At 34.2% G+C, this 15047-nt stretch overlaps 1 protein-coding gene across 10 annotated transcripts in view; it reads right to left on the reverse strand.

Moving 5' to 3' along the window:
* The window catches only part of MPDZ (multiple PDZ domain crumbs cell polarity complex component), a 155182-nt gene that overhangs the window by 98556 nt on the left and 41579 nt on the right, over positions 1 to 15047 (reverse strand). For all 10 annotated transcript variants that reach the window (XM_070496083.1, XM_070496081.1, XM_044756487.2 and 7 more), the window contains 5 exons: positions 6312 to 6521; positions 5700 to 5839; positions 4367 to 4580; positions 3509 to 3637; positions 1717 to 1926 (listed from right to left, as the gene is read on the reverse strand). In XM_070496083.1, coding sequence (XP_070352184.1) covers positions 1717 to 1926; positions 3509 to 3637; positions 4367 to 4580; positions 5700 to 5839; positions 6312 to 6521 — 903 coding nt within the window. The remainder of the gene's footprint in view (positions 1 to 1716; positions 1927 to 3508; positions 3638 to 4366; positions 4581 to 5699; positions 5840 to 6311; positions 6522 to 15047) is intronic.

Genomic DNA, 15047 nt, shown 5'->3' on the forward strand with positions numbered 1-15047 from the left:
GTATGCCTTTCTGCACTGATTTCCTTCATTCCTGGAATGATAGCTGAAAGCAGGTTCCTCTAACATGTAGAATTGTTATTAATTATATATTGAACTGAAGGCAAGGCTCCCTGAATTAAACATTAGTGGACTAGTGCAGTAAGTCATCAATAAGCTACTGGCTTTATGTACAAGTGTAGTGTCAGCAGATTCCACAGAGAACCCTAGAAAGATCACAACAGAATGAAGGCAAGGGCTCGAATGGACATGCAGGTTGGGGCTAGCTGGTAATGTTTTCTGATTCTCTTTAAGCAAACTCCTCTCCCACTGATAGTTTACCTAAACGAGACACAATTTTACAGTAAAGTTTGATTTATTTTTTTCATTGCACATAATTATCTGTGCAAACTTAGCAAAAGTTTAAAGTTTAGATAATTACAAGAAAATGACAGGATGAAATCTGCTTCAATTGAAACAAATGTGTTTTCTATTTTTAATAAGACTTATGCGAGTGCTATTTTAGAGGGTGGCAATTTGACTATCGAATGGTTTTAAAAGGGGCACAAGCTTCAGAAACGATGATATGCACAGAATAGATATTTCTCTAAGCTTTCAATTACATCAAGTGGTTTTCGGTATTGCATTCATTTATATATTGCTGAATAAAATGTTTTGTTTACCACAAAAGAATGCCATTTAAATACTTTCATAAACAAGCTTTCTTTATTTCTTTCTCTTTGCAAAAAATAGCAACCAGACTCAAACCTAAAAAGAACAGAATCATGGAAATTTCAAGTGTTCTAATAAAGTTTTAAAGGGTTTGGGGAGGAGGTTAGAATATTAAAAAAAAAGAATTTGCAGCAACTGGTTAGAAAAAAACTTTAATAGAATAAATCATATAGACGTTTCTAGATCTATGAGAAAGGAACATGGGGCTTGCATTTGCTATAAAGCTTACCTAGAAACTGGGTGTAATTCTCTTCTTAAATACTTAGATTTCTGGATAGAATTATTTTGTTGATATTTTATCCGCTATAGTCTTGTAACTGAATTTCTGAGATAACCACTACATTCTAATAATTTTGAAACTTTTTAGCTTTTTTCATATCAAGTTAACAACAAAGATGGAATGCTATGCCTATGAATAAAGCTTTTGTTACAACCTCGAAAGCTTAACTTTTGTTTAAAAAATTATATAACTGGGTCAAGCACAGTGCCTTCTCATTACAGATCTGATTACAGTTCTAAGACATACCTTAAAACACTAATATTGAAAGGTTTTAGTAAGCTGTATTCACCCCCACTAAGCCTGCCATCATCTCCCTCTCCAAGAAAAAGACACTAAAAAGAAAGATGTTGAAGGAAATGGTTGGAACATATGGCCCACCCTATAAAGGGCCTTCCAAGTAAGAGAAAGATAGAATTAAACATTTTAGGTATTAGCAGAAAATAATTCTTTAAAATTTTATCCATACCTCAAAACATTATCCTCATAAATGTGCTGCTTAGAGAAAAATGTAAAATAGTAATCTAGAATTTTTTAAGATCCTATTTTTCCTGTTATACATTATTCCTAATTAATAAAATATTAGTGCCAAAACATCTCTACATTTGAATTTCGTTTCATTCTTTAGCACTAACATATGAACATTAATAAGTCTATTTTCTAAATAAATATCACTGTCATCTAAGTGCTATAGTCTATGATTTTTCCAATAACTGTTTTTACCTACTTACCCGCATCTCTGGCGTAGATGATGAGGATGAAGAAAGGGTGATGCCCAAAGAGGTGGACGCTGTTGGTTCTTCTACGGCACCTCTTGCAATCATCAATTTAACTCTGTTTCCACATTGCCTGAGGACTTGCGCTACTTGCTCACTGCTCATTCCTGCTAGATCTGTGTCCCCAATCTTTAGAATGTGGTCTCCACTGCATAATCGCCCATGCTGAATAAAAAGAGACTGATTAATCAGGATACTATTATTTTTACTCCCTCAGAGAAATCCTAAATGACAGAAAGGGAATAATAAAAAAATGGCAAAGATATGAACTACCTATCATGGGACATTAAATATGTGGTTGTAATTTTCACCGTCTTTTGAAACGTCCTGGCATCATTCACTGTGATATAGGCAAACGAAATTTACAAATATTCCTTAAATCAATATTGATACAAGCTTTACAATTTGATTTTTACCTACTAGATGCAAAAAAATTTTAACTCTTTCTGTGGATTTTTTGAGGGCTAGAAAAAGAAGACAATGTCATTAAGCAAAGATGAAGTATACGTCACAATGCAAATACATCTTACTCAAAATATGGGATGAACCACAAGAAAGCACTGAATAAAATACCACAATTTTCTGCCTTGCACTTCAATTATAAATGTCCCTAAAGAACTCACTTGTAGATGAAATCCTTGTAAAATGAAAATTCAGATAGAAGAGGAGAGTGAAAAGCAGTCTTACAAGCCTCCCTTGAAGCACTGTCCACGAGAACTTTCTGCAATGATGGAAATGTTCTGCACTGTCCAATACGGCAGCTATTAGCAACACGGGGCTACAGAGTGGTCGAAATGCGGCTAGTCCACCCGAAGAACTGAATTTGTAATTTTATTTAATTTTAATTAATTTAAATTTGAATTTAAAAAGTGACATGTGGCAAGTACCTATAGTACTGGACAGGGCAGATCTATACTGAAGATGCTGCTTATTTATCACGAGCCTGGAAACTGCTAGATGCTGGCTAATGTTTAAAAGGAAGAAAATTTGTATACTATTGTGTTACTATTAATATCTGCACTGATAAGGTTGCCATTAAATAGGCCTTTCATTTATGAATATAAGAAATACCTGATGAACCTCACTTCCTAGTTGAAGTTCAAAAAAACATGCAAAAACCAAACAGCATTATAAACAAAATGTCATAATAAGGCAAAAGTTAGTGACACTAATAAATCTTGTCAAATTAAAACATAAAACGTAACTAGTAACTTTACAAAAACTTTTCTCACATATATTCCGTGACATATCATAAATGGCAAGGCTTTAATGAACTACTCTAAACGATGAAAACAGGCTGTGCTCCATAACCAATGACCCCGTGACCCATCACTAAAGGGACAAGTCGAAGCTTGTTTTTTCCCTCGATAATAAGGTATTCTTTTTTCCATAATATCTTGTGACTATAAAACAGATGATTATGTTTATAAATATGATTTATAATCATAAAATAAAAGGTAGCTACCTCTACAGTCATCAAACCCATAACCTGGGCTTTAGTCTGTGCTTCTAAAGAGTCATAAGATCATTGCCTACAACTGTAACTTAAGATCAATGTCTCTTTTCAGAAATAGTTCTCCCCAGGTCTAAGAAAACACTTTAGAGATAATCTAGCAAAACAGAAAATTCTAACTCAGCTTCTTTGACATTATCTAAGAGCAAAGTTTCTTCTTTATAACAGAGAATGTAAAAGATGAAGCCATATCATTTGATAAAACAGCATAAAGGACCTGTTGGAGCAGCTTACCTGGTCGGCTACTCCTCCAGGCAGAATGGTTTTTACTATCACACCAGTGGCTTTCCCTCCTACAATGCCAAATCCCAGACCAGACCCATCATTCACCAATTCAATAGTCTCCACATGCTGCCAGTGGACCTGAAAACAAAGCTCCTATGTGAATTTGAAAAAATTTAGGAAAAACTAAAATTTTTATTACAGTTGAGCTTTTTGTGAATTTTGTGATCAGTATTAAATAATTGAGTTCAGACATAACAATGAGCCTTAACAATGTCCCTTTGATTTAGTACACTTCCCTTTTACTGCTGTTGATATAATCATTTTTGAAATTATCAATACATCGTTATAGTGACCACATTTAACCAAGCAAAGACAGGCACTGATTTGCAAGATCCTCTGTAGAACTTCTAAAAAAGAAAAAAAGAAAAAGATCAAGGAAAAAACTGTCACCTGTTAAGAATGTCTTCTGCATAATCTTGCCTCTCAGGATTCCAAATTAGATGACTTCTTAAAGTCACTAACAGCTACCTGTAACAATTCTAAATTTGTATAACAATTCTATAATTATAATTCTATAATCAAAATCAAAATTTTATCTGTCTACAGATAGAGTTAATTTTTTTAAAGGACTAATTTTTTTTTAGGAATGGTGTAAAGTAAAAAAACTACACAAAAAAGGTAAAAGATTTTTTAGAAGCCAGAAACTTAATCATAATTAAATAACAAATATTCCAGGCTAGGGAGAGAGAAAAGAACAAAAGGGCAAAACTCAAAAAGTACAAAGAACCTACAGGAATTGGAAACCTGCAGACAACCAAAAAGAACTAGAAAAATGTTCTAATCCTTCTGAAAATCTTATGTACTCACCGGATTCGAGTGAGCTGAAACTGTGCTGGCTGCAGATGGAGAACGGGAAACTATGGGGCTGATGAGTTGAGGCAATGAGCCTCTGGCAATAACTAACTGGACATTATCTTTGGCTTTCTGCAGGATGCTGATAGCCTGCTGATGAGTAATTGTCTGATCAAGTGCCTGTCCATTGATAGCAAGGATTTGATCAGTTTCCTTCAATCTTCCATCTCTATTGAGAATGAAAAGGGGGTAAAAATTATCTGACAGCCCTCAAGAAAATGACAGCTTCTTTGGCATATATTTTCAGGTTATTTTTAATCCTGTTTTCTAATATCCACACTTTTCAGGCTTTTTCCTGCAGTTCTATTTTTTTTCCCCCTGAGGAAGATTTGCCCCAAGCTAACATCTGTGCCAATCTTACTCTATTTTTTTCTAAGTGGGTCAGTGCCACAGCATGGCCACTGACCAGTGGTGTAGGTCTACACCTGGGAACCGAACCTAGGCGGCTGAAGCGGAGCGTGCTGAACTTGAACACTAGGCCACGGGTCCAGCCTCTGTAGCTCTGTTTTCAAAAGTACATGCTTTGGCTCCAGCTGATCTACCCCTAATCCACCCCTCCCATTTAAAAGCCCTCTTTCTTTTCAGTTACCCACTCAACCCAAACCTTACATCTTGGATGTTCCTATCTTCTACAACTGAAAGCAAAGTTGCCTAGATTCTTATTAATAAAATATAGCTCACATTATCATGGGCTATTTGTATATTTTTCGGTATGGTAATTTTAAAAATCTACTCAAAAAGAGCCCATTTAAAAACAATGAGAATAATGTCCTACTCAAATTTTTCTTTCCTTACTAAAGCGTGGTTATGACTAAACAGCTACTCTCCTTTCAAAGGACTTCCTTTTTATCATGACAATGTTACTGACTTCTAGAAACTGGTTAATGACAGATTACATCTGGTTTTTGTTTTTATTCATTTTTGCTTCTCTAAATTCTCCCAAAGTGATCAACACCTTCTGAATGTGGTATCAAAAACAGAGAAGAGGGGCCGGCCCCATGGCCAAGTGGTTAAGTTCACATGCTCCACTTTGGCAGCCCAGGGTTTTCCTGGTTCAGATTCTGGGCACGGACATGGCACCACACATCAGGCCACGCTGAGGTGGCATCCCACATAGCACAACCAGAGGGACTCACAACTAGAATATACAACTATGTACTTGGGGGCCTTGGAGAGAAGAATTAAAAAAAAAAAAAAAGACTGGCAACAGATGTTAGCGCAGGTGCCAATCTTTAAAAAAAAAAAAAAAAGAAAGAAAGAAAGAGGAAAGATGCTATGACAGTCTCACCTGTGAGCCACACTGCCCTCTTGGATCTCCTGCACAAATATTCCCAGTTCGCCCCGGTTTTCACTCCTGAGTCCCACGACACTAAACCCGAGGCCTCCACACGGAGGTTTGAGGAGCTCAAAAACCTCCACAGGGCGACCCTGTTCAGGAAACAAAGCAACAAATAAAATGAAAAGCCAATCAATGCACATGCAGTCATCTTATTAGTGGCATTATCTTGTTGTGGGGAAAAAAAGAGAAAGAAATTTAAAAAACATTTTCTAAGATAACCTTTATCATTCATCACCTAGAAGGAGATATTTTATTTATCCTGAAGAATATTTGTGGAAAACAACATATAATACTCAGTTTAAAATGTGATAATAAAAAAAGTAGAATAGAAAAATCTCTGAATCATCTGAACTTACACAAAATCTACTTTTTCATTCCTATTTTTTCAGATGTTATAAATGTCTTCATAAATAAGAATATATTTAATATAATATATATTTAATGTATATATTTAACATATATAATATAAATATATAAATATTCTTCAAATTATCCAGGACTTGATTACACTCTTAAGATATCACAGGTTCTATCATAACTAACAGGAAGAAATGTTCTTACCTGGGCCATGTTTTTGATCAGCTGATCAAATTCATCACAAGCAGGTTTCCCATTGATGTGTGCAGCACCCAATCCTGTAAGTGCTTCCAGAGTCCCATTATTGGGTGATGATAAAAATGACTCATTTTGCAGAGTAGGAATTACAGCTGGGTTGAGATGTGGGATGTGGGCATATTCGACATTTGAACTTGCCAAAGTTGCAGTGTTTACCTAAGAGTAATATGGAGGTTACCAACAATTTTGACATTCCATAAACCGTTTCATAGAAAACATCCCAAGAGGGGTTATAATGTAGTACATATGAAATTTGAAAGTGTCCATATCCTTTGATTCCAGAAATTTATTTCAAGGAGAAATTTTAGAATAATATGCAAAGATGTATGTACAGGGACGTTCAATGCAGCACTATTTATTAGATGGGAAAATGTTTAAAAACTAATTATCTCCAGTATACAATTTTAAGGTACTTATTAAAACACACACACAAACATACACATCCATAGACACACTTTTAAGTGAAAAAGGCTAGTTATTGAACAATATGTATAGTATGATTCAATGTGCACTCAAAAAAAAGATGTTTATATATGTATTCAATATCTGAAAGAATACATACCAAACAACCAATATAACACCAGTTCTCCCTGAGATGGGATTCCAGGGAGCCACTAAATTTCTGTATTGCTTGAATTTTTATAACAATGTATATAGTAAAGAATTTGGTCTTTCCCAAAGAGAGGTCTGGCCTTTGTCTGCAGCTCCTAGGAAGTAACTTCTAAACGAGTGGAATTTCCCAGATGACAGGTGTGTCTTTGTTATTCGTGGTGGGCCCCAAGGCCAGAGGGTATCAGCTCAAATTCTGAGACAAAGTTAAATCCTGTGGGCAATCAATCAGGCCTACAAAATAATGTCACAATAAAAACTCAACACCGAGCTCAGATAAACTTCCTGGGTTGGCAATACTCCACGCACATTGTCACACATTGATTCCAGGAAGACACCACTTCCTGAAGAAAATGAAAGCATCCCATTTGGAACCCTCCCAGACTCTGTATTATGCATCTCTTCCTTTGACTAATTTCTGACCTGTATACTTTCCCTATAATAAACCATAACCAAGATTATAATAGATTTCCCTATGATAAACCACAACCAAGAGTATAATAGCTTTCAGTAAGTTCTGTAGGTCTTTCTAGTGAATTATTGGACCTGAGTGTGGTTTGAGGAAACTCCTGAACTTGCAGTTGGTGTCAGAAGTGGGGGTGGCCTTGTGTGGACTCTTCCTTCTAACTGTATTTGGAGCTTAACTCCTTGCTGTTGGTGTCAAAAGTCTTGGGCAGAGTTGTCAGTCTGGAGAAGTGTGCCCTCGAACCTCACAGTCTGGCTAACTTCAGGTACAATGACATAAGTAAACAACAACAAAAAAGATAATTCCATTTTGGAAAAATATTCTATAATTACTTGTGCGTGTTACAAAGAGCTCCAAGTTAAAGCTAAACAGTTGATAAAACAGTGCCAATAGTCAATCCTAATTTCATATTTCTATAGGGTATCTGGAATGTAACATTTTATCCACAGTTATTTATCAGAAAGGCTACATCAATGTTGTTTTGGGATCACTCTCTGAACTCATCTCCTAGCACTGTGTCCTTCACCCACATAGCTCCAGCTATACTCACCATTTCACCATTCCTCAAACTGCCAAGCCACTCCCTCTACCAGCCAGGGACATCCTTCCTCCAAGCATCTACATGCTTACTTCTTTATTTCATTCAAGTGTGCTCAACATCACCTCAGAGAAGCCCTCCCTGCAACCCTATCCAAGACAGCATCCCACCAGTACGCTCCATGAGCTTACCCTGCCCTGTTTTCTTCATGGTGCTTATTACCAGCTGGTATGCACCCTGTTGTCATGGAGCTTCCATCCCAATCTGTAGAGACAGACTACAATGTAGAATTCTCCAGTGGAGGAATTTGACTATTTTATTCTCTATTATATCCTCATTCTCTAGAAAAGTGCTTTGCACAGAGTTGGCATGCAATATACATTTGAAGAATAAACGTTTATCTATTTTTTAAGGACCTACTTGGATCTAATCTCCTAACAACTCTCCAAGTATCGTTATTTCCACTTTACAGAGTACAAAATTACACACAGTCACACACTTAATAAGTGGACTGTGACCTAGATTTTTTCATCCTGGTGTTCCTACATCATCTTTCTTTATATTATACACACAGCAAACAGTCATTTGAGATATCATTTCTGGAAATAAGATATTAGGTAAAGAGCTTCCATTGACAGAAACAATCAAAATATTTCACAATATATCATCTACCCATGCCTAAGAGTTTGTCACTTGTCCTTAAAAATAAAACAGCAAACTCAGTAAGTTACCAAAGTTATCAATAACTCAACCATCATACTGGCTATCTATAACCACAGATAAAAAAGAGATCAATATGTTTAAAAGAGGCTTTTGGGAATCTTTTCAAATGTTTATCTTAAAATCTATAGCAAGAAAGATCAATTATTATTTTTTCAAAAGCAAGCTTCTTATGCCCAATCTGATTTTTTTATCCTGAGCCATGGCAACTTCAATAAAGTCTGCCAGCAGAAGATACAACGCTCAGGTTGAAGCAGATGGCATAATGAAATCTGTGACAGGCTGAGGATCCCACACACCAGAATCTAATGCCTATGGCATGTTTGCATAGGAAAATAATATTTGGACTTCTGCTACGGTAAGCCATAATGAACAAATCACATTCCAAGAACCGAGAGTTTATCTACATGAAGTTAATTGGTGAAGTAGAGGCTCTGATATGATGTAAGAAAAGGAATAAAGGCAAACAAGAGTAAAGTTATAGGACCAGAACAAGTACTATATTATGAGAATCATATAAAAGAATTGAATACCAATTGACTTCTCCAAATTTGTTAAAGGTTTAACCAATGTCAACGACTCCTCCTGTCTTCTCCCGGCCCTTGTGGTATACATAAATGTAAAAGCAAAAGTTAAAGAGATGATATATGAAAAAACACGAATTTAACTATAACATCACACAAAAGGCTTGTTTTCAAATTTTCAAATTTACACTCATAGGAAAAAGCACAAAGGCACCTTTTGATTCTGCTATAACATTATTAAAATGGTTTTCTGAACTATAATCTTCTTGATGAACAGGAATCTTATTTACCCTGATAGGCCTGTTCATAGCAGACTCAGTATAAATGTTTAATAAAAAGAACTTGACTCTCATCTTGGTTTATGGAATATAAAATAAACAGAAGAAAACACAACTATCTGGTGATTTTTATATACAGATAAACAATCTGTATAATTTATGGAAGTTGCTAGTAAATGAGCAAGAGTCACCAAATAATTATCTGTTCTCTGTTTAACTTCTGGCTGAGTATTTCAGTCTAAAAAAGCCTTTTATGCTTCTTGTAAATAAACATATATTAACTTAATTTATGGATTTTAATTAGTGCTAATACCTAAAACATAATAAAGATTATGTAAATTATTCAATTAAAAAGGTGTCAAAATCTTTCTGAAAGGGAAGGATGAAACACCCTACCAGTATTTAGAAGTATATGAGAAGCCCTCTTCTAAGATGGAGTCAGAACTAGTAATTGCTTCAGTTACTCTAAAAGGTCAGATAAAGCAGAAATCATAACAAAGGCCAAACATATAACTGAAGTACTTTAACTTAAAACATACGGGTATTCATTCACAAGTATCTTCATATATGGGAGGTCCCCACCTTATTTCCTGCATAAAACATACTCATCTAATATGGCATTATTTTCAAATTCAACCTCTTTAAGGTGAAGCAAGAATCTGACCCTTGAGAAACAATTTCATTAAAGAAATCTAGATATTTATGAGATCTTTCCTCAGTGTTTTATAGTTTGATAAACACAAACAATTCACCAACTGTTTCATCAATTCATCTATGTGGTCTTTGAAAAAAATTTCAGTAAGTTTTCAGAGAAAAAAATTTTTGTCATAAATTTTTATGTTTTATAATAAAGTCATGCAATTATAAAAAACAATTATGACTGGCATAAATAGCTCTAAAAATGACTTTTTGATAAATGTATACTTACCTGGTCACAGCTGCAGAAGCACACAAATAAGAAACTATCTGAATAAACAAGTGTTTAGTGCTTTGGGCATCAGTCGATATGCCTTTATAGGGGAAATGGACAGTATCCTTTCACCTAGAAAGTCACTTATTTGGAGGTGTACTAAGAGAGCTGCTTCTTCTATAAGAACATCCCAAGAAAACAAAAATTGTCTTTAGTTCCATACACAATTAAGCTCACCCTGTGGGAATAGCTGTATCAGAGTAACCCTTCCACTGAGATCAATTAGAAAATTTGTATAGAGCTGTTTAAAAAAAAAAAAAAGAACTTTAAAGGTATCAGAAAGAAACCATCACGTCTGCCATATTCTACTCATTAAAAGCAAATCAGTAAGCCCAGCTGACACTCAAGGAGAAGGGATCACACAAGAGCATGAAGACGAGAAGGCAGGGATTACTGGTGTCCATATTAGAGGCTGACTACCATAGCAAGGCAGCTGAAAGCCAAGTTAGAGGGAAGATCTTAAAAGCCATCAGGGCAAAAAGGCACTTTATCTTGAAAGAAGAATAAAACTGACAGCTGACTTCTCAAGTGAATCAATGAAAGAAGACAATAGAATAAAAAAAAAAAATTAAAAATAGAAACAATCTGACAACCTAGCATTTTCAGAATACTTCCTCTGCCCCCGCCCCTGCCGCACACACACACTAAATGTTGTCTCAGATTGGTACAAAAGAAATGCCAAAGTAAATTCTTAGGCAGAAAGAAAAATCCCTGATGGAATTTCTGTAATGCAGAAAAGACTGGAGAACACAAAAAAGAGTTTAAAAATGTACGTAAATCAACAGAAATTGCTTAAAACAATAAATAATCTAAAACTTGTGGAGTTTTAAATATATGTAGAATGAAAGTACATGATAATTACATGAAAGACAGGAGTAGGGCAAACGGGGTTGAAATATACTATGTTCCCTGCATTTTCCAGGAAGTAGTGAAAGTACTAATTAAAGTAAAATGAAATAAGTTAAGCGTAATATATCTGACATAGGACCTATGTCTGGCTTATATAAAGAAATCTCAGAACTCAATAGTTGAAAGAAAATCCAATTAAAAAATGAACAAAGAGACATTTCACCAAAGAGGATATACTGATGACAAATAAGAACATAAAAGATGTTCAACAGAATTATCCATTAAAGAAATGCAAATTAAAAGCACAAAGAATATAACTACATACCTATCAGAAGGACTAAATAAAAAAATACTGACAACACTAAATGCTGGTGAGGATGTGGAAAAATGGATTGCTCATCTACTGCTGGTAGGAATGTAAATTGGGAGAGCCCTCTGAAAAACAGTACAGCAGTTTCTGAAAAAAACTAAGCATGCATTTACAACACAGTAATTATACTCCTGGGTATTTATTATAGAGAAAAACTTACGTCCGCACAAAAACATGTACACAATGCTCATAGCAGCTTTATGCATAAGAGTAAAAAACTGAAAACAAACAAAATGCCTTCAAAAGATGTATCTATACCATGGAATAACATTCAGAAATAAAAAGGAATAAAATATTAAAATACACAACAACTTGGATGGATTATAAGAGTATTATGTCGAATGAAAAAAGACAATCTCAAAAGGTCACATACATTATGATTACATTTTTTAACAATTTTGAAATGATTAAATTATACAGACAGAAAAGGTTGCCAGGGCCTAGAGGGGGCTGGGTATGACTATAAAGGGGTAACACAAGGGAGGATGGAATAAATCTGCACCTAGATTGTGGTGATGGAATAGGTCTGTATGTAGACGGTGGTGGTGGTTACACAATTCTATACAAGTGAAAAAATGACACAAATTGAAAAAACTGACACACACTGTACCAATATCAGTTTCCTGGCTTTGATATTTTACTATAATTATTAAGAAGTAACCACTGGAGGCAACTTGGTTAAGGATATATAGGACCATTCTATACTATATTGAAAACTTTCTGTGAATCTATAATCAATTCAAAATAAAAAGACTTTTTTAAAAGTTGACTCAAATACCTCAAGGATACTTACTGCAATCTTTAGGGTAACCATTAGAAGAATAATAAGATTAAGTATAAATAATATGCTAATAGAGGTAGAGGATGAAATAAAAAGTTAATACAAAGGAAGAAAAATTTAATTAAAAAAAGAAAAAATAGTAAATTAAAATGAAAATGTATCAATAATTACATTAAATATAAAGGGGTTAAATATTCCAAGTAAAAGATTAAAATTGTCACATTGTGTAACACAATACAGCCCAAATACATGCTGTTTACCAAAGACACAAGTTACTAATAAAGAAAAAGATGAAGAAAAGGTGCAAGTAGAATGACAAAAAAAAGATATCCCACATACACATTAACCAAAAGAAGCCTGGTACAGCTAAACAATATCAGACAAGTGGACTTTAAAACAAGAAGCATTACTGGAGATAAAGAGAGACAATTCATAAAGATAAAGGGTCAACTTGGTAGAGAGATAAAACAATTTTAGTAATCTAAAAATATAACCTCAAAACATGTAGGGCAAAAGGACTCAGAATCCAAATGAGAAACAGGCAAACCCACAATCATAGGTAGAGATTATACGACATCTCTCTCAGTAAGTGATAGAAATAGATTAAAAAAAAAAACAATAAGACTATAAAAGATATGAACAACATTCTAAATAAAGTTGACCTAATGGACAAAGACAGAACACTGCACTCAATAACTGAGTGCACATTCTTTCAAAATACAAAAGAAATATTTTATCAAAATAGTTTATATGTATGGAGCCGGCCTGGTGGCACAGTGGTTAAGTTTGCACGTTCTGCTTTGGCAGCCTGGGGTTCACCGGTTCAGATCCCAGGTGTGGACATAGCACTGCTTGTCAAGCCATGCTGTGGCAGGCGTCCTACATATAAAGTAGAGGAAAATGGGCACAGTTTTAGCTCAGGGCCAGTCTTCCTCAGCAAAAAGAGGAGGATTGGCAGATGTTAGCTCAGGGCTAATCTTCTGCACAAAAAAAAAAAGTCTATATGTAAAGTTCATAAAGCAAGTGTCACCAAATCTCAAAGAAGTGAGATCATACAGAAGATGTCTCTGATTACAGTACAATTAATCTACAAATCAATAACAGAAAGAAGAAAACTAAAAAATGTTAGTTGATTAAGCAATACATTTCTAAATAAACCATGGTTCAAAGAAGAAACTGCAATAAAAATTTAAAAATTTTGAACTGAATCATAATGAAGATACAACATAAAATTGCGGGATGCAGCTAAAGCAATGCTTAGAAAGAAATATTAGAAAAAATGAAAGATTAAAAATCAATATGTTGAACATCTGTATGAAAAAACAAACCAAAAAAAGGTACACTAAATCCCAAAAAGGAAGGAAATAACAGCTTAGACCAAAATTCAAGAAAATAGAAAAAAATACAATAAAATAATTCAACAAAGCAAAAGGTTGGTCTTCTGAAAGAAGAAAAAATTAATAAATTTGATAAACCTCCAGCAACACTGGTCAAAGAAAATACAAAAGACAAATTTCCAATATTAGGGATGAAAAGAGGGACCTGACTAGACCTTACAGGTATATAGTGAACAACCTTATACCAAAAATTTTGAAAGAAACATGAAATAAACAAATACCTTAAAAAGCAAATTTACTAAATGTCAAAAACAAAATTACCAAATGTCAATAATTTTGTACCTATTAATGAAATTGAATCCATTATTAAAAATATTCCCACATATATAAAAAAAAACAGGTCTAGATGATTTCACTGGTAAATTCTCCAAATATTAAAAAAAAATTTTTTAACACCAAGTTTTTAAACACTTTCAGTGACAAGATAAAGAGGGAATTGTTCTCAACTTTTTCCTAGAGGCCAGCATAACCCAGACACCAAAACCTAACAAAGACATTACTAGACAAGAAAGCTACAGACCAATATCTCCTAAACGTAGATACAAAAATACTAAACAAAAATGTTAACACACTAAAGCCAAAGGTATACAAAGAAGAGAATGATTATGACCAAGATGGGCACTCCAGAAATGCAAGGTTGAATTAAAATTTGAAAACTGTTTAGGTTTAATTTACCACATCAACAGAATAAAGGAGAAAAACATAGGACTAGCTCAATAGACTGTAGAAAAAAATAGTGGATAAAATCATACTTACAGGGAAATACAGGTTTTTAATCCTAAAATAATGAATGAGACTATGAGGTCCACCATCACCACTTCTATTAGACTCAAGGTTTTAGGTAGTACAATAAGGCAAGAAAAAGAAATAAAAGGCATAAAAAGTGGAATTGAAGAAACAAAAACTGTAATTACTCAGTGTACACCACACAGTTGTATACACTGAAAACCCAAGTCAATCTACAGATAAATTATTAGCTTTAATAAGTGAATTTAGTAAAAGTTAGTGGATATAGTCAACATGAAAAGTCAACTAGATTTCCTAGCAAAAAACTAGAAACTGAAACTTAAAAAAAAGATTCCATTTAAAATATGATAAAAATTTTTGGAAAAACTGGAATACATAGAGTTTAAGAAATAGATCAACACATATATGACCACTGTATTTACAACAACAATGC

Source organism: Equus asinus, chromosome 23, assembly GCF_041296235.1.
Source record: "Equus asinus isolate D_3611 breed Donkey chromosome 23, EquAss-T2T_v2, whole genome shotgun sequence".
NCBI lineage: Eukaryota > Metazoa > Chordata > Mammalia > Perissodactyla > Equidae > Equus > Equus asinus.